This window comes from Triticum urartu, chromosome 6A (assembly GCF_056163025.1).
Source record: "Triticum urartu cultivar PI428250 chromosome 6A, HENAU_Tu73, whole genome shotgun sequence".
Classification (NCBI taxonomy): Eukaryota; Viridiplantae; Streptophyta; class Magnoliopsida; order Poales; family Poaceae; genus Triticum; species Triticum urartu.
In genome coordinates this window covers 234,562,273-234,585,583 of record NC_141878.1, presented here as the reverse complement: position 1 = coordinate 234,585,583, position 23,311 = coordinate 234,562,273, and the positions used below count along the sequence as shown (strand labels likewise).

General features: G+C 45.3%; 1 protein-coding gene across 1 annotated transcript; it reads left to right on the top strand.

Annotated features, from left to right (window-relative positions):
* Window positions 1-232: 232 nt before the first annotated feature.
* On the top strand, window positions 233-20,196 carry LOC125513223 (RNA polymerase II transcription elongation factor). The gene is made up of 4 exons (XM_048678278.2): window positions 233-494; window positions 5,094-5,452; window positions 11,849-11,891; window positions 19,441-20,196. Exons 1-4 carry the CDS (start codon window positions 374-376, stop codon window positions 19,878-19,880), a joined length of 963 nt encoding a protein of 320 aa, XP_048534235.2. The 5' UTR covers window positions 233-373; the 3' UTR covers window positions 19,881-20,196.
* The last annotated feature ends 3,115 nt before the right edge of the window (window positions 20,197-23,311 follow it).

The following is a 23,311-nucleotide window of genomic DNA, read 5'->3' as shown; positions in this document are numbered from 1 at the left end:
AGACTAATAAAGCACGCATTGAGTGTGTAGGGTTCATCGCCGTGGCGTTTTTTCAAAATAGTCCCCGTACGTTTTGGTAATTTGGCCCGCAGTCCTCGTATTAACTGAACCTGAAGCGGTACGAGCGAGAGAGGAAAAAACAAACGCAGCCACCAGGACGACCCTTCCTTTCGATCTCATCTGGACCTCCCGCCCCGCCCCGCCCCTCACCGCCGTCCGCCGCCGCGCGCCGCCACCGCCTGCCTCGCCGCCACGCCTACCCCTACCCCAAGTGTCAACACACCCGCGCCCATCCACTACTGGCGACCCGCGGCCTTCGGGACTCCTCCCCGCTGCTTCGACTACGATCTGACAGCCCCGTAGCGGCGTGGGGATGGCGAGCAGCAACACCGGCGAGCCGAGCACGGCGCCGCAAACGAATCGGTGGTACGACCTTCGATTGGGATCCTCCTGCCGCGACCCCGCCCTTACCACCAAGTTCTGCACGCTCCGCTGTAAGATACCGGATCCCCCCTCCCCCCTCTTTCTTGTTTAGCACCGTCACCGCCTTTGAAAGACGATCCGCATCCGTGATGATGTGGCCACTTGGTGGTCTTTTTTCTCGCTTTTCTTTTGTATTTTCTTTGGGCGTGCTTGTGCTGTTGCTCACTTTGTTTATTTCACAGCTTGCTACTCGTTGTATGGATGGTTGCTTTATCTATAAAGCGGGGCGAAAGCCTATTTCGACATATTATTAGTTGTTTAGTTCGACGAGAGGTAGGGGTTTTCTTCAACCAATTGTTGGTATGGTGTGTGATGCCCGTTTTGGTATTCGAGTTCTGGAGTTCATCGAATCGGTTGCCATAGGGTGTCCTGTAACGATGTTTGGGTTGTGATTACAGTGGAGACGTGTAACTTGTTAGAGGAATAACAACTTTATCTCTTTTGCATAGGGTCAAGACCAATATACACAGGTACATGTGAAGAGATAAGTAGGAATCTAGTGCAAAAGGATACCAATCACTTTTGTGGGCTTATTATTATCTTCTGCTAATATGTTTTGATCTGATGAATTTGTCTTGTTGATCAGATAGCGGTTGTTGAAATTATGGAGTAGTTTGATGTCAATAGCAAAAGAAGCACCGTAAGGTCTTGTACAATGCAAGGTGCTGAGTAAAATAAATCGAGTTCTTCTTAAGCACCAGTGCTTATCTCTATAGTAGGGGTTGCCTAATTAGGCATCTACCCTCTACAAATAAACACAGGTGCTTAAAAAAAATCTGGTTTATTTCTCTAAGCACCTCTCTTAAGCACCTTGCATTGTACAAGGCCTAAAGATTTAGTTTCACAATTTAGATTCTTTTAGCCAACAATCAGTGGCGGAGCCAAGGGGGGGGGGGGCGAGCAGCTACGTTGCACTGATACGGCAACACCGATACGGCGATACGAGTACGGCGATACGGGATATGGCAATTTCTAAAAACAGCAATATGCGATACGGCTAGTATATATAAATAATTAATAAAATAACATGTAATAAAAACAAACATAACAAAATGTCCTCAACACCATTAGTTGCTGATTGCCTCCAAGGCTCTTTTCTTTTCTAGTCTTGAATGATCATGCAGGTCCTCAACTCCTTATGGTGTATGCACAATAGAAAATACATCAACAAGTAGCAACATCAGCACGCACTTTTATCCAACAAACATCAACAAGCAGCAATAGATAGAAGTGATAGCCTCCTTTGTGCAGCTATTTCTCTCGGTGTACCAGTACTACTACGGAAGCCAGCAAGCACAGCCAAGCAATAATCCAGCACCCTGCATCAAGCACTCAACAAGCACACATCAGACATCACTCGGTGCTCGCGGAAATTGTTTACATTGCGACGGCGGCGCAGCAGACTCGAGGCGATTCCAGGCTGTGGGGACGGCGGCGGCGAGCCACTCCAGGCGGCGGAGGCGACGGCGGAGAGCCACTGCAGGCGGCAGCGGCGGCGGTGAGTCGCCCTCGATCCCTTCCTCATGCGGTCGAACAGAGTGCGAGAGAGAGATTAGGTATAGGTGGTGGTGGGCTATTGGGCTGGCTCGGCCGCTCGGGGCTGCGCTCTGTCGCTCGCCGTGTCCCTGCCGTATCACGAGCGTGTTGCTGCCGTATCAGCATTTTTTTCTTTTTATTTAAATCAAAAAAGGGGATACTCTTCTGATACGCGTATCGAAGGCGTATCAGCCGTATTGGCGTATCGGAGCCGTCCGGAACGGCGATACGGCACTTTCCTGGCATATCGGTGCTACGTAGGCGAGCAGGGGCCTGCCCCCCCCCCCCCCCCCCCCAACGATCGAGCGAACATTGTAGGCAGCTGTCTATTAGGCATTTGCAACGTAGAGCGTACTTGGCCCCCCCTATTACGTGAATTCTTGAGAAAGGAAAAAAAAAGGCCCATGTACAAGCCCACTAATTAGGCATTTTCTAAGTCCACGCCAAGGCAGATTGGACTTTGCTAAAAAAAAGAAGGCAAATTTGACGATTGGCCGCCTCCGCTAAATCTCCTGGCGCTAGACATTATCTCCGTGATTAGTGCGTGTGTGGTTAGGGATGCGCCGCTGCTGTCCTAGCATGCCTTTGCCGCCTCCTTGCCTTGGGTCTTCCCTAAGAAAAGATATGATTCATATGGCGACGCAGGCTGCTTCACTCACCAATTCTTCAGGCTGCAGTCAACGAACTAGCCAAGGATAACACATCACATTGCCTATTAATCTCTCGCTATTCTCATCTTGTATCATGTTGAATTTCTACATCAGAATTTATTTATTTTGGTTGTGTGATTTGTGATGGGTCGCTGCGCTAGGGTATAGGCACTTGCAATCGTTCGAAACCTCAGACCCGTCAATGAGGTAGGGCTGGGGTTGATTCTCTATGTATATGGCAACGTTGATCAATTTTTGCAAATTAAACAATAAAATTTCCTAATACAACCAGCGATGATTTGCCACTCAAACCTATATAAATGCAAACTAAAAGCCAACCATACGGTAATACATGATTATTCTTGTCTGTATACCTTAAATTTTCCTATGAAAATGTTTTATAGCATGACACTTCATGTCATATTTTAGAATAGTTCGATTATCAACTTCGTCTTCTTGGCACATATCTGAAGCTATTGACCAATTAGCTATTGCTAGACACGCTCCACCTGCAAACAAAATTTGTGTGTCTAGGCAAAGTTAAATTTTAATCACACTTGAATATAGAATTATTGGGTAGTATGATGTGAGGCACAAAATATTTTCTGGCTTCATCGCCATCTGCCCCCCCCGCCATACCTAAATCCTGGCTCCGCCCCTGCCAACAATATGCTGCATTTTTTGCATTCATTCATATATAAATCAGCTTCATTTTATTTAGCATTTCATTGTTCTGGTTCAGTGCTCTGGTATAAAGATTTCATTATTTCTTTGTCCCGTTATTGATGGAACTGATTGCAATTATTTCAATGCACTTTGGTTTTATGAAACATTACTACATTAGTATTTGGAATAGTAATGAGAATTGAAACTATAATACATATAGTTTGTTATATTTGCTGATTGTATAGTTGTAGAATGTTTATCATATATCAGTAGCATGCATGGTGCATGCTAAGGTGGGTCTTTTCTCATGCATGGTGCCTGCTAAGGTGGGTCTTTTCTCATGCATTGTCACATGTTGAGTTGGCATAGTTGCATGTTAGAGAGAATTAGATATAGTGGCCACATGAGAGCACATGACGAGAATTTTTACCCGGAACCAGTCCGTCCGACCGATTTGGAGCCACCACTGCATTCCACATTTACATGGAATATCCCGCTTCAAGGAACCAACTCATTCCATTCCACCACCTCAACCAAGCACGTGAATAATCTCCAAAACTAGAACCGGCCCATTATATTCCATCTCAGGACCTCAACCAGACACACCCTTATTCTTTCTCTGTTTGGGCTTCCCACTGGTAGTACACAACAGGTGAAAGGTTTATCCTTTCTACTCTCTTTCTAAGTACCTGGAGTTAATTTATTGTTTAAGTGTTTCTTCTTCCTGCTCTCTTTTATTTCCAAATTTTGGCCTTATACACATATCCTGATTTTCAGTAGGAAGTAGCCCCTTTTCAATTGGAGATTCTGAAATGGCATCACTGAGCGTTACGATTTATCTCAAACCCGCTCTTTTGTAATTATCAGAAGTTATTTTTTCATAGATCTTAACAAAAATAAGTCTTGGGCATTGTAGTTTCTGTAAGGTTGGGCACCTTTTTTCCTGTGTATTTTCTTACACAAACAATTTGAAGTGGAGCTCTTATCAGTAGTTTTAGCTCCTTTTGTTTCGTACTACATGGCCATATTAAAGACATTTCACCTTTTCTTTTCACAAATCCCCAAGAAATAATTCAATTGATTAACCTAAACAGTCTAATTTTGTGTCCCCCAAATTATGTGCAATTGTTTGTCTAAGAAAGTTTCCTCTCTTTGATGGCTTGAGATGGCGGCCAATGTTGGGTTGCAGAGTGGCGAGAGTAGCAAATTGCTTTCCTATGTGTTTATCATCCTGCAGTGTCCTTGGTCACGTAGCTTTGTTGAGAATCCAGTGCAAGCACTTTTCCGCTTTAGTTGCCTGTCTTCCAGGAATTTGCTTTCCATCTGACAGTCAAACTTTTCACAACTGAGTAGTGTATCATGCTTTTTTCTTTCTGAAATTGTCACGTGCCATGGAAATGCTTTGGGCCTCATATTGATCTTACATAACCTTCTTCTGTTTTCATGCTTCATGTGATCTAAGTATTGATCCATGGGGTGATGTTTAGGCATTAATTAGTGTATTTAATCTTTCCAATTATTAACTCCATGTTTCCTGAAGTTATATTTTATGCATCTAATGTGAATTTCTTGCTACACACTTATCAAGGTAAGCATAGCTCATCATTGACTAGGAAGCAGGCAAGCTTCCTCCTCTATACTATCTAACAGAACCGAGTACTCTTGTTGATCCATCAATGCTCATGTGTTCTTATTGTCTTACGGTATCAATCATGTTTTGTTTTGCATTAAATCATTTTTGTTTGTTCGATCTTGCAGATGAATTTAAGCCAGCATCTATTGACAAGACTCAAGCTGGCTCTCTGCAGAAGAGCAAAGATAACCGGGTAACTGTGGAATTTCATAACAATCAGCCTGGCAGGCCAAAGGTGGCATTCGAGGGAAGCCAAGAAGAGTACAAGGATAATGATGGTGTCTTGTTTTTTGATGGTGAGACCTTTCGCTTGGAACGATTGCACCGGGCAGTCAAGAGATTAAGGCATGTCCGGGTTCCGGGAGAGTCTGTAGCAACTTCCTTGGCAGCTACAACTACTGGAATGGGTGAATCTCATTCTCCTCCATTAGCGAAAGTTGGCAAGTTGCCTGCAACGAACAAACCTTCTATACACTCAGTTCCGGTAAGTTCTGTTAGCATGTTACATGCCTTAGCTAAATTTAGGTAATTGCTTCATCATTTGTTCATTTTTAGACCTGGGAAGAAGAGGACATGAGACAATAGGTATCCCGTTATATAATTGTAGGTACTTTCTAAACTAACAAATATTAAAGCACATAATGTCTTTGTCCAGACTTCATTGTTACCATTGATGCTTCATCTATATGTACTTAGAGCAACTCTAGCAGATTCCCTAAATCTCACCTCCCATCTAAAAAACTGCCATTTTAAAGGATTCAGGGTGAAAATTCACTCTAGCAGATTCCCTAACCTGCCCTCTATCCCTTATTTTTTTAGAGTCCACTCTAAAAACGGAGGATATTCCTAATTTTTTACTTAGTTTGGCCAGATCTCGAAAAGCATCGGCCTGAGCCAAATACCAGTACGGCTTCTATCTTAGCTCTGCTCTGGCCGAACAGCTTATTATGCAAAATATTTCTATTCTATCTTAAGTTTTCTAAACCAGATCATTTTCCTGCTTTCTCTTCATGCGTGAGCTCCAACACACAGTTCTGCTGCATCTAGCCTGCTGCACCTGGCCTCTAGAACTGCAATCCTGTGGCCATTCTCAATCAATGTGTCAACCAATTAGCTTAACTACCAAAACTAAATAATTTGGGCGACCATACAAACCAGATCCAAATTAGACTATCAACACCTCCGTCCGACCTCCAGCAACCAGTACAGAGATGGAACGGACAGACGGATCAGTAACGATCTTATATAGAAGTCGGGAGATACAAGGGAGATTTGGGATGAGAAATCAGCAAGCAGAGGATGGGATGCAGTAGCAGCAGGGGGAGAGGAACGAGAAGTTTGAAGACGATTCATCCATTCGCTGTCATGTGGTGAGGTGCCTCTCCTTCTATATAGGCGATGTTGCAGCATAGCCTTGCTAAGCCCAAGTTTCAATAGCCCATTCTGAAGAGTAGGCCCATGAAGAGTATAGGGGCATGACCCTTGGAGCATGACATTCTCGCCCCCTTAAATTGCGGCTTGTCCTGAAGCTGAGGATGTAGTTCCAAGAAACATCATATCCGCTGGGATCCCATTGTGTTTGGACAGGTAGACCAATAATGCCTGAACAAAATCCAAGAGCCAGTGTAGCACCATCACTCTAAAATCTGAACACAAGCACCAGGGTGGTGAAGGAAGCAACCTTCAAGGCTCAAGCCATGTGGATTATGTCCGAGAAGCATCAGGTCCCAACCATGGTCTATTCCAAAGGGCAACTCCAACATGTGCCTATCTGCACTTGCATATAGGCACTCGTTCCTCATTTGCAATGGTGCCCGACAATGAAGATTCAAGATTCCATCATCCCACTTAGCAAGCACTCGCTGTACCACATGAAATGGCAAGGATGAAACCTGGGAACTCCATGGAGTGCAAAAAGAGGTAGGTTGCATGATCGCGTTGTACCTGTAACATCATATCGTATCAAGGAATTGTTGTTGATTCCAAACTGATTTTTAGTAGCTGTAGCTGCACCAGAGCTCCATGATCCCAACACTGTTGTCAGCTGGTGGGCCTGAAGCTGCAGCGTGAAACTGTACTGTGTTTCTGCACATGTTAGGTATTATCATACGCTCAGGGAGGCGAGGATGCTGCTCTCTGTAGTGGGAAATTTTTTCATCATTGTAAATAGTGTCATGAGTCCAGAATAATGCACAAGCATCAGAACGATTTGTGCAAGACAATGCCATGAACATGCTGCAAGTGTGCTCCACCATTTGGATGTAAACCCTAATAGGAACATGATTAGGCATCCTGGTATCCCAATGTTTTGCAGCCCCCAAATGCAGAGTAGCATCAAAATAGGATTAGCTGGCTGTAGACATGGAAGAGTGGGCCACCAATCCATTAGGTGCAGCACGTTGCCTGTAGGTTCATAAAATGGTGTAGAAAATGCATCCTGAACAAACCACCAAAATAAAGGCATGCCTTCACAACAACCATTGATTTTCCACGAGAAACCAAACTGCAACTCCATGGTTATCCCCATATATTCATGTATGTGCAACTCCCCATGGGGCGAAGTACCAAAGCCATGACTGCTACCTGGAGCCGTGTCCGCCTGGCGCGTCTCCGTGACCATGTCTACGCCCACCATTGCGCTTTGCGTTGAACTAGCCGACCACGGCCAGTAGGACAACTATTGGGTGCGCAGTCACCGCGATCTCCAGAGCCTGGGCAAGGAAAAGGCGGGAGCGCACTTGGGTGAACGAGGGCAGCGCCGTCGTCGACTGGAGGATCACGAAGGCCTCTCAGCTTCTTTTCGAGCCCGTCAATCATCTGGAGGGTGAGTGTAGTTGCTGACCGGTTTGCCCAAACCCAGGAGGGCCATGGCGATGTGTTGCAGACAACAACAATAATCGTTGATGGAGAGGTTGCCGAGGACGGTGGCGTGGAACTCTTGGCCCAAGTGCAGCGTGCCGCCGGCCTGGTTGTCGAAGAAGTACTCGTGTAGTTGGGCCTAGATCATGTAAGCTGAGGATTTTGGCGGAGCGACTACGTCGATTAGGCCCCCTCGATGGTAGAGGGACCACAAGACGATGTTGTCCATTTCGGGATCATTGAGGCGGTTGGCATGCCCATGCCGAACATGATCCTGCACATGGTGGCGAGCGTGGAGGAAGTTGATGGAGCTACGCCATTGGGTGAAGTTGAGGGCGTCGAGGCCCATCTTGAACTGGATGAATCCCTCGAGGTCCATCGAGGAGAGCATTGTCGGTGGCCGAGGCACGGGGCTGGGTAGCAGAGGCGAAGGGGCACCAGATGCAGGAGGGAGGTTCTCAGCTCCAAGCTCAGCACCAAGGTCGTCGCTTGCTCGGGAGGTAGGACTGGGGGAGGAAACGACAGCGGCGGCAGTGCCGGAGGTCGACATGGGAGAGGTGGGACGAGAACGCGGCTGTGATTACCAAAAAGGAATATGGAAGTGCTTGATATATTCATTAAGTTATTGTACATGATACATATGCAGGTGAGATCCCCTACATGCAGGGCACGATTGGGGAGGTAGCGATAGGCTAGATCGCTTCTGAAGACTTGGACATACTGTTACAACAGAGGGAGGGAGCGAGGCGTGGCTGCTTGATTGGGAGTAGCTCTGCCAGATAGCCGCTTGGTGTACATGGCTGATCTGAACGGGGGCGAAGCAGCGGGCGGGAGGAATCACAGTACATTGGTGATGCAGGCTGGAAGCAACAGTAGAACTGTTTTGGGGAGAGCGGTTAGAGAAATTTGTCGGAGGAGACCGAGGAAAATGAGATCAAAGCAGGGTGGTTCAAGATGTGAACGACATGATATGCCGATGAGGTTCTATCAAAATGGAGAGGCAGATACCGATTTTTTTCCATTCGGAGGCTGAGTTGCGGCACGCCCACCCCCCCTCGAAACCTGGGTTCATGATACCATATGGGAATCTGGACCAATATGAATATGCAAGGAGACCTAGACCAATACTAATACTCTTTAACATGTAATACCACGTAGAAATACTCGGAAGTAACAGGGATAGGAAAAACAGAGGAATTTGAGTGGTAGGAATCGAATACTTTGGGATTTTGGTTGAGGATCTTGACTTGGAGTTCGAACCTAGTTATTTTGCTTGTGCCGCTATTGATAGTATGGTTGTCCTTAGACTCATTGTGCATTTTGGGTTCACCAAAGCCTTTAAATTACATGCATGAGCTAGGAGGCAACCACTTGGTAGCACAAATATAGGGGTCGCCAACGATGTTTCCAGTTAGGGGGCGTTTGGTTTGCTGGCCATCCATAGGTGGTTGAGGGATAGCCAGATTTTCAGATGGTACCGCGCGTTTGGTTGAGGGATAGTGGCTAGGGATAACCAGATTTTCAGAATATTCTCGTCAAAAGCTGGTTGGCCTCATCCGCGAAAATCTCGCGGATGATGGCAGCCACCCGCGCTCGTCACCTGCCGAAATGTTTACTTGTTATCTCCCGCCCTCCCTTTCTTTCTCGCTCGCGAACGGAAAGTAGGCGGTGGCGGCGATTTCGCATCAGGCGGCGGCGCGGTGAAGTAGGTGCTGCCCCTCCACTTCTCTACTTTTTCCGTTTCTCTCGACGTGTGGGTGATCCGCCAGCGGTGGCAGCGTCTGGTGCTGCATGCCCCCCCCCCTCTCTCTCTCTCAGAGGGCAGTGATCGACGTACTCATGACGAACAGCTCACGAACACAGAAGTTCGCCGCGCAACTGGCTTGCGGCTTTGCTGTTTTCCTTGCCTTGTTTTCCTTGCGTAACGGACATGCGATCCGGTCAGCAGGCCCTCTCTGAACGTGCCATCCCACATCCTATGGATCAAGGCCACACATGCAGCTACTGGCCGCCGTAAAAGAAGCATGACTCGGCCCTACTACTTCTACGCAAAGAAAAAACAAACTAACGTGACACCATGCAAGGTCGTCACACACATGCTCAGTTCTTTCTTTTCATCTTTTGTACAGCGTGTTCTCACCTGAGAGGTACTGAACAACCCATCCACTTGTCATCCTTCCAAAACAAACATAAAACTGCTTATCCCCAACCACCATTTATCCTTCCAACCAACAAATGAAATTGGCTATATCCTTAACCAGGCGGACAGGGATACCCTCAGCCCATCCATTCTCGGCTTCGAACCAAACGCCCCCTTATTACCAAGGACTATTTTTCTGATACAGACTTGATAAAATGTTAGTCCTTCGATTTGATAAAATATTAGTCCTCTTATTTGCCTTGTCATTAACCACTAAAACACAATAGGGCTATATGATGCATTTAAAATAGCGCCAACAAAAAGTCACACTTTTGCCTTAGTTCAACACTAATCAGTTCAAAAGATTGCCAACATCCTTTGGAACTGCACAAGACAAGTCTTTTGTTTGTGATTTGCTAAAGTAAATCATTTATTACTTAGTATTTCAATTTCATCGTGCTATTTTATGAAATACCCAAATATTGGTTGCATTTTAACTGAACCTTGAGTTGCTTATTGAAAATACAGCCCCGCTGATTGCTGTGTAAACCGTAGGGTCCTATTTGGAATATAAGATCTCCATCATTGTGCATAGGAATTTCTATTCCATGACAATAGGTACTGTTGTGCTGTTTGGTTTGCACTTTGCAGGAATCAATCCAAAGGAGCACTGTTGCAGACAATAGGAACACCGTGGTTCTCTCTAATTTCACCGGAATTAAGGCCCGAGCTCTTGTTTTGTGGAAGTCCAAAAGACCCAAGATAGAGTTCAGACCCCACAAAATGCAACTTCTGTTTCTCATGGGCGAGTGTAGTGTGCACGCGCGCCGGTGCATGGCTTGTGTCTAGGCAGGTCGGGGGTAGTGCATGGGCTGTCCTCCTACAATAATTGCATTGGATCTTGGGGATAGGATGGCTGGTTCACAAAGACCATGCTGAAGAATAGGTGAATGTTAGACCACTGGTGCATAGATGGTGCTGCCTGGATATCTATGTTATGGTTGTTTCTTTTGCTCAAAGTTAATTACCCTTTTACCATTCCTGTGTGTTGGCATTCCTCTGTTTCAACCGCCAGTTTCTTTCATGTCCCTGTGTTTTTCCTCTGTTTTAACACCTGGATGGCTGGATTCCTTCCCCATTCCTGAGTATTTTCCGAATCAGTGTTTTCGGTTCCCTCCGTCCCCATTCACATGGCACCCTTGTTTTTCGTGTTTGAACTTTGACTATCAGTTTCACCAGTAATAATTAATTATATGTCATAAAACTTACACCATTGGTAACTATTTTACTACAAATTGGACTTCATAATTTTTGTGACACATAATCCACTCTTTGTCAAATTGATTGTCAAAGTTGAACCTCGAAATATGTGTGCGCCATGTTAATTGGGACAGAGGTAGTATTGTTAGTTCAACAGTGATTCCCAGCCTCCCACCCATTGCCACTACAGTACAACACTCATCTACTCGTTGTCGTGCCATTTCATGCTCACCTCCTACAGTGCCGCAGCCGTCCTCCTGTATTGCATGTTGTGGCACAAATCCTCCTTTCTCTCGCAGATGCACTTCATAGGCCTGTGCACGCTGGTTCATTTGACTGAGTTTATATTCAAACTGCATCAAGTAGCAACTGCACTTGCACAATATTTATAACACAATATTGTATCTTGAGTTTGTGACTAGATTTACCTGCAAATGTGCACCAGTGCACCCTAAATTCGTAGTTAAAATTGTCAGATGATGAATCTATGGACATGGTTTATACAAGTATTGTATGGAATCTTTGCCGACCTTCATGATTTGATGCTGTACAATTTCAGTCTAATACTAGATATTTCAAGAGGCCCTTGTGTATCTAATCATGATTCTGACTATCCTGCAGGTTGAGGTTGAGCACATCGACATTGGTGAACCTGAAAATCCAGGTAACTGCTTTAATCTGCTTATTCTTGTATATGTTCATGATGTGGAAATTAAGTTATTTAGTTTCTTTTACTGCCTTGAATACGGGCCTCTTTGATTCTAGAAGATCCTTTAAGTATATTTTGTAGGATTGTATTGAACGCTTGTAGGTAAGTCTGTCATTGCAATTTGCAGTCCTGTTTTTCAGGTTTTACTTTCCTGAGATTGGCTAATTCACTCCTTTGGTCTTATTTAAATCTGTAACTTGTTGTGGCCCTGCAATGTTGTTTCTTTTATCGCCCCTCAAGTGTTTTTGTAGAAGAAAACGAGCCATGCCAAGCCCAAACAGTTGCACATGAGTATTTGGATAAGTAGCATCTGTTCCAAACGTTGTCTTTGCGTTTACGGGATATTGGCATACCTATTCGTGATAACCTCAAATGTTTTGTTATAAAAAACGAGGCATGCCAAGTAGCATCGGTTCCAACGTTTGCGGGATAAGTAGCTTATGTATTCTTATCGGTAGGGTTTTTAAGAGGGGGAGAGAGAGAGAGAGGGCTAATACCCTAAGTGAGGCATCACGCAAAGTCTTAATCCTTCTGTTTCTTGTTGGATCTCAAAGCGGTGAACGTGCTAGTCCATTATACATAGAAACCACTCGTGGCTTGATCCACAGCTGAATCCAAACTCGAACTCAAGCCATTTGGCTAGCACGGTTGCTCGGTGATCTGAAGGGGAGAAAGTTGACACCGTCAAGCTCAAGAGCATGTCCACACTGGCACTCAGCAAGAACCCAGTTTTCCCCGAGCGGAGCAAGCATATCGACGTCCGGTATCATTTCATCCGTGAATGCATGGAGAATGGGAGCATCTCTGCTGATTCTCTTGGCACCAAGGACCAGCTTGCAGACATCCTAACGAAGGCATTAGGGCGGGTTTGTTTCCATGAGCTTAACACAAGGATTGAAAGGGTCAAGATCAGCGCCAAGTAGACACACAAGAATCAGGGGGAGAATGTTAGGAGTAATCCTAGTGTTACATTTACTTAGCTAGGGAGTGGTAGTCTATATGCATATGCATCTAGACAGCTAGTAGCCATTTTGTTTTTTGCATGTACTAGCAGCGGCTAGAGCTGCATGGTCAGTTTAGCATTAGAACCGACTTCCCCATGTACTCTGTAGACCCAGAGGGCAGCCGTACAAGCCACAGGTTCAGAAATAAAACTATCCTGTGTTCAGCCCAGCTCCCCTCCACTTCTATACTTCAGCTTATTTGTAACACTCCTTTCTCCATATCTTTCTTGAGCTAACACACCGTAGCTTTGATACCAAATACTTTTTTAACACGGGGAAGGGGACCAGAATGTCCCCGAAGCTGCTTCATATATCAAAAATGATGGTACACCACAAAGAGGAATGATGTAGGGCCAAGCCCTTTTTTGCCTGATCTTCACGAATTGGGGGTGGATTTGGGGAGAAAAACAAGGCACAAGGGGAAAACACTCTTTTCGACAAGATCCACACACAAGATACTCAGATCAGAAGCCTAAGGGATAGATCTCAAGCATTCAACAACACCAAAGGAAAAGATATAAAGGTAGTTCATCAAAATCTATTGGAGAGATGGGTCTTGATAATCTACAAGAGGATCCTTTCTCCCTTAGGCCTTGTTCGGTTAAACCTCTCCTAGAGGGGATTGGAGAGGTTTGGAGGGGATTGAGTGAGTTTTGACTTGTATGGGATTTAATCCACCCCAATCCACTTCAATCCCCTTCAATTTTGTTGCAACCGAACAAGGCCTTAGGAGGCCTTGACAACGATGGATGGTTCTTCTCCACTTTGGAGGCCTTCATCTCCAATGGAGGAATCCCACTAGGGGAGGTAGATGAGCTAAGCTCTCTTTTCTCTCAATTCTTAGCTTACCCTAATGAGGAGGTGGGGGAGATATATATGTACATAAGCTAGTCCACAAAGGGGTAAGTGGGAGAGGGATACATGGACCTCGGGCCCGAAACTGCACGCAGGCAGGGGCTGGATGTCCGGGCGGTTGTTGATAGGACGGATGTCTGGTGTGCTGCTGGATGTCTGGCTTGAGGGCCGAACCTTCTGATATCTGGGCTTGAGTCCGGATGTGGGCAGGCTGGATGTTCGGGCTTGAGTCCAGATGTCTGGCGGCTGAGCAGGGCAGTCCTTCTTTTGTTCTTCCGTCTTTGTTTCCATGCTTCCCTCATGGATGGTGTAGTCATACTCTTCCGCATGAACTCCTTGCCATGTGTGAAGCTCTGCTCAAACCTATGTATGCACGAGGAAGGAGGATCAAGTAGTATACCATTCTCGAAGGGGACAAGAAGACACGTGTATGAAGATTCACCTTTATATCTTTGAAGTAGATGTTGCGTGGGTGTTGACAATGGGGCTCTTGACATGGTGATGTCCGAAGGGTGCTCCGCACTAAGGACCCTGAAAGAAAACTAAGATTACAAACATGTCCTCCCTTTTCACAAACAGCGAGATTACAACCAGAGCTGATCTGGATATGGCCGCCGCATTATTTGCCCGGAAGAAAGAAAGGAAGAAATTCTGGCTGGCAGCGGGAGGGAGGAAGGAGGGTGGTCGGAGTCCAGCACAGGGCCGAAGTCAGTGACCAGCTATTATGTAGCACAGGCAAGGGATGAACCTATATTTATCTTCTCAATGTAGCACAGGCTTAACTTCACATCCAGGGGGTACACAGCCTTTTATGTAGGACTTACAAACTGTCCTAGCCCCAACTATCTGTTTACTCTTCTACAACTAATAGATAGTTTGGCGCTTGTGCTATGAATTTCACTAGCAGTCAGCTTACTTCTGAGTGCACTTACTACCATGCAGCTGTGATATAGCTGGACTAGAAGCTTTAGGCAAGTTGTATACATCAAAATGAAAAGCTACTGCTGCCGACATATTGTCACGCCCTGCTTGGCGGATCTGGGGAATTTTGGGAAGAACACGAGCTAGGGTTTCGATCTGGATCGTATTATCTCGAATATGCTAAGGTATATTCCTCACAGAGGGAGGTTTAGGTATACATTGTAATGAGATAAGTCTCAGAATGAATCGATACAAGCGCTCTGCGCTGGCCGTTATATAGCCTCGACACTAGCTAAACGGTAACAGTAACCGGCAACCGGATGAAACGGTATAGTAACCAGGCGAGCCATGCGAGCCGTCCGATCATCGCACTATAACGCATCTGGTCCGTCCTTTATCTGAATCTTCACGATCGCTAACTGAACTCTACTCTGCACCTGACACATATGCATAGGTAGCTAATTTTTCATGCCTATTGTACAGCATCCACAACTTGATTATGACTAGACTAGGAAAAAGGCCCGTGCGTGGCAACAGGTATAAAATAAATTTAAGAATTCGTGTGGTAATCAAGAGTTTACCTGCCGGCAGTATCAATTTGTAGGTTCCAACACGTCTGCTTCTGCTTTATCTTCCCTTTGTCTAAAACTACTGGGAAGCCATGCCACTATCAAGATGCGAAGCTAATCCTTAATAATCAAAAAATGATACTATTTAGGTATGGATGTGAAACTGGCCTATAAAGAATAACTTACAGTTTTGCTAAGCACATCTAGATGTGCAATAAGTATTGCACATCTAAGTCCTATGTCATTGATCTTATGTTGAGATTCGTGTGGATATTTTCTTTTCTTTTTTCTTTTCCTCTTTATGCTTGATTCACTCACTTAGATGTGCAATAACTAGAGCACATCTAGATGTGCCCTAGACACATCCAATAACTTATTGATCAAGCTGATTAATCATGGCAGATTTATGCTACTTCCAGAGATTACACAAATAATGAATTATTATATTTGATCGTCGTCCACCACTTCAGCCATGTATGCACAACAAACCTAAGCGGCAATCCTCCTCCAAATCCAATCCCATCCCGCAGTTCTCCTTCAGATCCTTACACAAGGCATCTATTTTCCTATCTTTTAGGCGTCAATAATAATACCACATACTAACTCCATGCTACACTGAAAGTGTTGAATTACATTGCCTTAATTTTCAGACCCTCTAGGTGATGCTTTTTCATGTCTAGAATTGACCCTCGAGGTGATGCTTTTTCATGTGCTCGACTTGCTTGTTCACTTGATGGGACTGAGAGTTGGCTAGATGTTAGCCCAGATTTTCTTGTTGCTTGCCTACGGGTGGATTATAACCGTATGATACTTCGTTAATAAAGCTCCTATATTCGATGCAAAAAAAAGGCAAGAGCGTCAATCAATCTATACTCCTTGTGGACTAACATTGAGAAGCATAAAAACGGTAAAAGCTTTGACACATGCTGCGCCACTCCTTCTTGATTCGCAGTTATGTCGACTAAAGCATTGTCTATGTGCAATATCCTATTTATTTAAGAAATTAAGACATAATATTAGGCATGAGAGACCAGTCCAATTTTTGTTGTAAAACTGCAGGATGTTTCAGGTCCTCTAAATCAAATTAGATAAAATTAAACACTTAATTCTCATGTCTATATGATGACCCGAAGAAGGTGTCAAGCAAAGCATATCATAATAACTTTATTTGTGCTCCTTTATCATGGCTGAGAATAGAAGGATATATGAAAAAGAAGAGTAGGAAGACCGAAGTAAAACAATAGGGTCTGCTTAAAATTTTACCATATGTGGCAGATGTCAATGAGCCTCCATAGCAAGCAGTGCTCTGCTGACTTGCTGAGTACGCAGTCTGCAGCTAGGACCCACAGGACAATAGTTAGCCCACTGTTTTGTGTGTTTTTTGGTCCACTTGCACTCATAGTTCTTCCACGAAACAGAAGCTTCCCACTGTGGCTCTATGCATGATCAATAGAATGCAGTAGCCAGTAATTGCATGTGACGGTAATTAGTCATGATCTCATTGAGTTTCTGCATTAAATTTCCATTGTTCATGTGAAATGCCTAAGCATGAGGCCTGTCTGTCTGTACATAGCTACAAAACAGCTGGAGCAAATTGAAATTTTAGCAGTGTAATCTGGCTGCCATTATTGATCCTTGATTTTTTTTGACTTGCATATTGATCCTTGCTTTGAAACTTTAGACATAGATTAGTTGAGGAGCTACAACTATCTGTCAGGCTCTTCCCACAAAAGAACTGTCAGTCAGGCTAATGCTTTGACGCTTTGTGTGTACTACATGCATGCTCGCTGTATATCTACGCCGCCCAGGAGCTCATGTGACCGCACCTGGCTACGAAAGCGTATGCGTGCACGATCGCCACGCGGATGTGCAACGCGCATCTTGTAGCGTGGCGGCTTCGGCCCATCGCCATGTGAACTTTACCCCTGGGGTGAACACAATGCACGCTGGCCTGCACCTTGGTACTCTATGGCTTCACTCACACAGCATGCCGGCTGCCAAACCGGGTTCGGTTGCGGCGCCCTTGTCCATGCACTATCGTGGCTGGCCAGGTTCAACGATGGCAGCCTGCTCCGTGGGTCGGCGTGGCATGCTCTGACCGGGTTCGATGGCGGCAGCCTCTTCTGTGCTCTCGTCCCCGTCAAGCGTCGGCACCCTCGTACATGTCAGCTGCACCAGCCCCTGGCAGTGGCAGATGTAGTATGGCGCGTTGGCACCCTCGTACATGTCAGCTGCACCAGCCCCTGGCAGTGTTGGATGTAGTATGGCATGGACGCCCTCGCGGTTCATGTTCTCTACGGTGGTAGAATCCTTCTGCCCGTGGGCGTCTGCCATGTACCCTGGTTGTGTTGAATTCGGATGAAGGCGTGGGACGCGACTCCCGACCAGGCCACACGTCATGGATGTACTCGCGAATGATGAGCGGCTTGGCGAGGGTGCAGCCATCGACGATGAGCACGGAGACCTTGCATCCATGGATGGGGTTCATTCGTGCATCAGATCTATCCAGCCTACTTCGCTGTGAAGCGCCCGTCTCCTTGCCGCAGCAAGGATGATGGGGCTGGATGGGGTCTGGTCTGCTTTGCCGTGCCTGACCTGACCTCGGCAGCGTTTGTCTCCTTGCCGTGTTAGGGAGCAGGGGGTGGATCGAGAGAGGTGCGCGACGTATGGCATGGGACGACGTACGAAACATATGTCACGGTTGAAGAGAGGAAGGCTGCTGCCGATGTTGGGATGCCGGTGAGGGAGATGACGACCAGCTGGCGGCAGCGAGCGGCGGACGTGCGTAAGACGGTGCTATGTGTTTGTGGGAGGAGGGGCTCCCGGACACTCACAGGAGAGGCGACAGCGGTCGATGTAGTTCCCGATGGGATCAGCATCAGCCTTGACGTACGCCTCCTTGTGACCTCGTCCGCCGCTCCTCCGCCTCCCGCGGGATTCACCCATCCTCTCCTCTCTATCTAAGGGCATGTACAGTGGTTGATAAGATAGTCTTATTTTAAGTCTTGCATGTAATTTAGAGATGACAAAAAAAATGTCTACAATAGGTTATCTCTTAGTCTTATCTTTAATAACTAGTCATTTCTAAAAATATGGTGCGACATATTGTTTGCTAAGAGATCATCTCTTGTCTTCTCTTAAATAGGAGAAGACAAGCCTTTTCTTATGAGTTCTCTTTTCTCCACCTCATCATTTATCCTACGTGGCACTCCTAAGATAGCACCATTGTACATGCCCTAAATATATGAGGCGTTAGTTAAGGCAGATTCCAAGTCAAGTCAGGGTCCACAAACTGAGTTGAGGAAACTGCATTTGGACGAAAAAAATAATACAGAAGGCGTGCATGCGGACCACGGAAACCGGTGCAACCTATGAGATTGCGAGAGGAAAAACCGATCGGGCGAGGTGGACCGACGAAATTACGGACGAAATACTCCTTTCCGGTTTATAAGGCTCAAGTATCAAATCTCATCAACCAAGGCATTTTGTGAGTGGAGGAATGTATCTCGTACTTTACAAAACTACCCCTATTAAACTCATGCATTAATTTGGATTAATTGCAGTGCATGCATGCTTGGCCACTAGATGAGTAGGAGCATTACATGCATTGGTGTTGTTCCTCTTTAATTCTTGCATGCAAAGATTTAATGCGCATTGGAAACTAAAATGAGACGGAAATGAGCCCTCTAAATTGGAAAAACAAAAAAATTGAGATGAGCCTTATAAACCGGAAAGGAGGGAGTAAGTAAGTGTAGATATAGCTTAATACCAATGATGACATAGCAGCCATGTGGTATCCACATCATCCGAGAGCACTTGTGGAACCACTCTAAGGTCAAATGTGGACTGTTTGAATAGTTCAGTTCAATGTTGCGTTTTAAATGGTTTTGGAGTTCAGGGTTGAAAAGTAAACTTTTGCCTTCCTTGAGCGTTGATAAGTGGACCTTTTCTTTTAAATAATGTGATCATGGTGATTCTTCACCATGCATCCGATGCTACAATCAAGTTTGCCATCCGATTCAAATGGAGCAATGAGAAAAAAAACATTTATACTCTAAAGCGTTGCCAAAGATTGTGTTATTTATGATATGCTAAATTTCTTGATTTGTCGGCCAAGATTGTAATAAATGTTCATTTGCCCCTTGCTAATGACAGGACCAAGAAACAGTAACAGGAGCTCTAAATATCAACCAGTCACCACGGACCCATTTTCCTCTTCGCCTGATCCCAATGACCAAGATGAAAACCTAGACATACTCGGTGATGATGAGAATGGCTCACCCAATAATATGGCCTCAGCACAAGAGACGTCTTATCGCGGTTTTGACATCAACTTACCAAATCAGCTCGACATGGATGATGAGGTTGCTGATGTTGATGTAAATGACGAAGCTGAGGAGGGACTTAATGCAGCTGAGGCGCTGCGAGCTCAAGTCAATGCAGAAGGACAGCAGGTGGAGCAGGCCACCTCTAGTTCAAGTGGAAGCAGCAGCGGCAGCGGGAGCGGAAGCGGAAGCGGGAGCGGCAGCAGCACCAGTGGTAGTGACGGCAGTGATGGCGATTCACCCAGCTCCGGAGGGGATGTTGATATATGAGTTCGGTTTCAGGCTGCTGACCTAACTTGCTGTCTATGAATCGCACTTAAGGGCATGTTTGGATCATGTCCTGAAGCAAGATTGCCTGGCCTTAAGAGTGCCTGAGATCTTGCCTGGATTCTGCTCAATCATCTTATTATAGCCTGGCCTAAAAACTTGTCAATGCCATTAGCCTGCCCTGGCCAGCCAGGCAACATGATTAGCCTGGGCCAGGCGTCCCGTTTGACACGCCTGGTGGGCTGATGCATCTGCCTGGTACTATTTTAATATTTCTTTTGCATGGAAGTGATGGACTGATGGGTGTCCAGAGTTTTATGTACCTAATTTTTCTGTAGTACGGCGACTATCCACCAAACGCATATGAACCAGGCAAGCCTGGGCAGGCAGAATTCTTCAACTTCTCCGGCGACATCCAGGCATTACTTTTTGCCAGGCATAAGGGCCAGGCCTCGAACCAAACTGACCCTTTGTTTCCTTCGACCCGTTTCTACTCTGTACTAAACCAACATCAATTAATAATTAATATGGATAGGGAGGGAGCGATCATTACTAAAGGAGGTACGAGTGATGCTTCACTTGTACTCTTTTTTATGAGGGATACTAATACGATACCTGCTTCACTCTTACGATACTACTCCCTTCGTCCTACTGTATAATATAAGAACGTTTTTTACGTCAGTATAGTGTCAAAAATGTTTTTATTATGCGACGGAGGGAGCAGTAACTACTATCTCCTTTCTGGTTTAGACTAGGCATAGTGGGAGTAAATTCAGCAGTAACATTAAGTCCAATTTAGCAAATTTGCTTATGTGGCAATGAATTAATGAGAAGAGAGGTAGTTTGAGGAACTTAGCTAGTTACTGTAATATCACATGTTTCAATGCAACATAATAAATAAAGCTTTGCATGTTACTACACTTATGTTACTATCCATTATGAAGATAGTAATATAGTCTAGGGATATGTGTGTTACTAGTGTACTCCCTCCTTTCGATAAAGAGTGTACATCTAGCTTCAAAATTTGTCCACAAAAGAGTGTATTTCTATCTTCGCAATGCATTTTAAAGTAGGGAAAAATATTTCTATCTTATCACACGGTAATCAAGACCAATAGCAATCTACACATGGTTTTTTTTAATTTCTACATGCACTTAGCTCATTGGGGGTTGGGTAATTAAAGAGGAGAGAGATGGTAGCTTGTACCTTTCCAATGCATTTTTTACTCAATCCCATAATTTGTCCTAAAATTTCTAAATGTACACTCTTTACCGGACGAAGAGAATATGTTACTCTTCAATGTGGCTAGTCTTATAAGGCTCAATTCAAAAATCTCATCAACCAAGGTAGATGATAAGTGGCGGAATAATTTTTGTAGTTTGTAAAAGCACTCAATTAATGCACTCGTTTTTCTCAAAGAATTGTGTTTATCAATGCATTAATTGTAATGCATGCATGCATGAAGTACATGTATTGGTCAAATTTCTCTTAACCCTTGCATGCAATGAATTAATGCACCTTAAAATTTAACATGTTATGTGGAACAATGAAATTGAGATTTATAAAACGGGAAACCTAAAATCTTGAGATAAGTTCTATAAATCGAAAAGGAGAGAGTATATCTAAGTTACATTATCGCTGGGCTGGACATCTGAGCTATCATTTATTTGTAACCTCATCGAATGTAGGTCTTCATTGAAATATATGTAAATCAACAATAATCTTTTTAAAGAAATTTGAAACTAAACTCAGTTTTTATGACATGGTCAAGAGAAGAATTACGGTAGTTCAAACAGAGGGCTTCAATGATTTAGACAAAGGGCTTCATGCAAAGCACACAGACACGATTAAAGCATATGATTTTAATAGTTTGAACACGAACCATAGTTTGCCCTAACATGTCAGCTTATTGGGTCAATGTTAGGGCATGGCCTTGATAAAAATGTTATACTCATAACCTTACCCATGACATGTTGGGTAGGGTTTGGACGCAACCCATGGACTTGAAATGAGTGCAGATATTGCCAGACAAGTGACTATTTTTTTGGTAATCTCGAGATGGAATTGTAGTACCTTAAAGAGCATCTCTAGTTGCCCAAAAAAAAATCCAATTTTTTCGCATCCTTCGACAAACAATATATGAGCTCCAACGGCTGCCCTAAACGCAAAAAATATGTGGTCCCGTTTTAGGGCTGCCCAAAAACCAGTCCCAAGTGATGTATATTTGCATCACCCGGCTGCGTGCCCAAACACACGAGCTCCAACAGCTGCCCTAAACGCAAAAATATGTGGTCCCATTTTAGGGCTGCCCAAAAACCAGTATTTGCATCACGCGACTATGTGCCCAAACACAAAACCGGCTGCCGACCCGCGACCTCATGGCTGAAACTTCCAGCCGCAGCCGCGCACGTGCCTGCTTCCCTTTTCGGCACGCCGTCTTTGCCAAATCTCCCGACTTTCAGTCGTAGTATCGTCGTCGCCAAATTTGCAGGCTTACGGCCACCGCCTGCCGCGGCACGCCGCGTCGTTGCAGATCTAGCACCCCATGCCTCTCTCTGGTTGGCGCATTCGTCACATCGCCGCCACCAAACTCGCAGCTCGCCGCCTCCACCGCCACGAAATCCGATCGCCTGCGCCCTCGCTGTCACCAAATCCATCGCTGTCGACGCTCACGCCGCAAATCGACCGCCACCTCTCCTCTCTCCGACCATCGGGAACTTCTGTTGCCGGGATCCACCATGCCACGCTTCGCCGACCAAGGAGCTCCACCAGCTTCCACGACATTTGTCGACAGGACTCCGGTTATTTCTCAGCCGAGATCATGTAGTAGGGCGTGTTGTATTGGCTCAGCACGTATGACTCGTCGGACATCGCCGCCCACGCCTTCGACAAAGCGTGTTTGCGGCTCGGACGGCCAAAGCAAGACTTGAACTTCTCGGAGATCGAAACTCAGGCAGACGCGGAGCTCATCGGTCCCGAGATAGATATGAAGACCTTCGCGGAGGAGACACAAATTGATGCAGAGCATTCTACGGTCATCCCCGTGGACCTACCTACATCTCCCACGACACCACTTGGACCAAAGACAAGAGCTCGAGTAAAGGCTATCGAAGATAAGGTGAACTCGCTCCTCTTCGAACTTATACATTCTTCATGTGAGACATGGCTACTACCTCAAGCGAAGACCCTATGCGTGATCAGGTACTTAGAGGGAAGTCACGGAGCAACTTGTGACGACCCGAGACCGACGCTCTAGATGCCTTCCTTGTTTTGCGTGTCGGCTCTATTAATTATTTGTTTGTTACATTCATCATCACATCATTCACATTGCATAGACACTCCGTTGCCGTCATGTTTTCAAAAGTTGCATCCGCTCATAGTCACCGCTTCTTCGTTGTCTCTGTTGACCTTCTCTTAGACCAGCCGGACCGCTC

Excerpts from the sequence above, each read along its gene's own strand:
- LOC125513223 (XM_048678278.2), top strand. The coding sequence starts at position 374 with ATGGCGAGCAGCAACACCGGCGAGCCGAGCACGGCGCCGCAAACGAAT. Across the intron at positions 5,453-11,848 it reads CTTCTATACACTCAGTTCCG|GTTGAGGTTGAGCACATCGA; the intron begins GTAAGTTCTGTT and ends ACTATCCTGCAG. Across the intron at positions 11,892-19,440 it reads TGGTGAACCTGAAAATCCAG|GACCAAGAAACAGTAACAGG; the intron begins GTAACTGCTTTA and ends TGCTAATGACAG.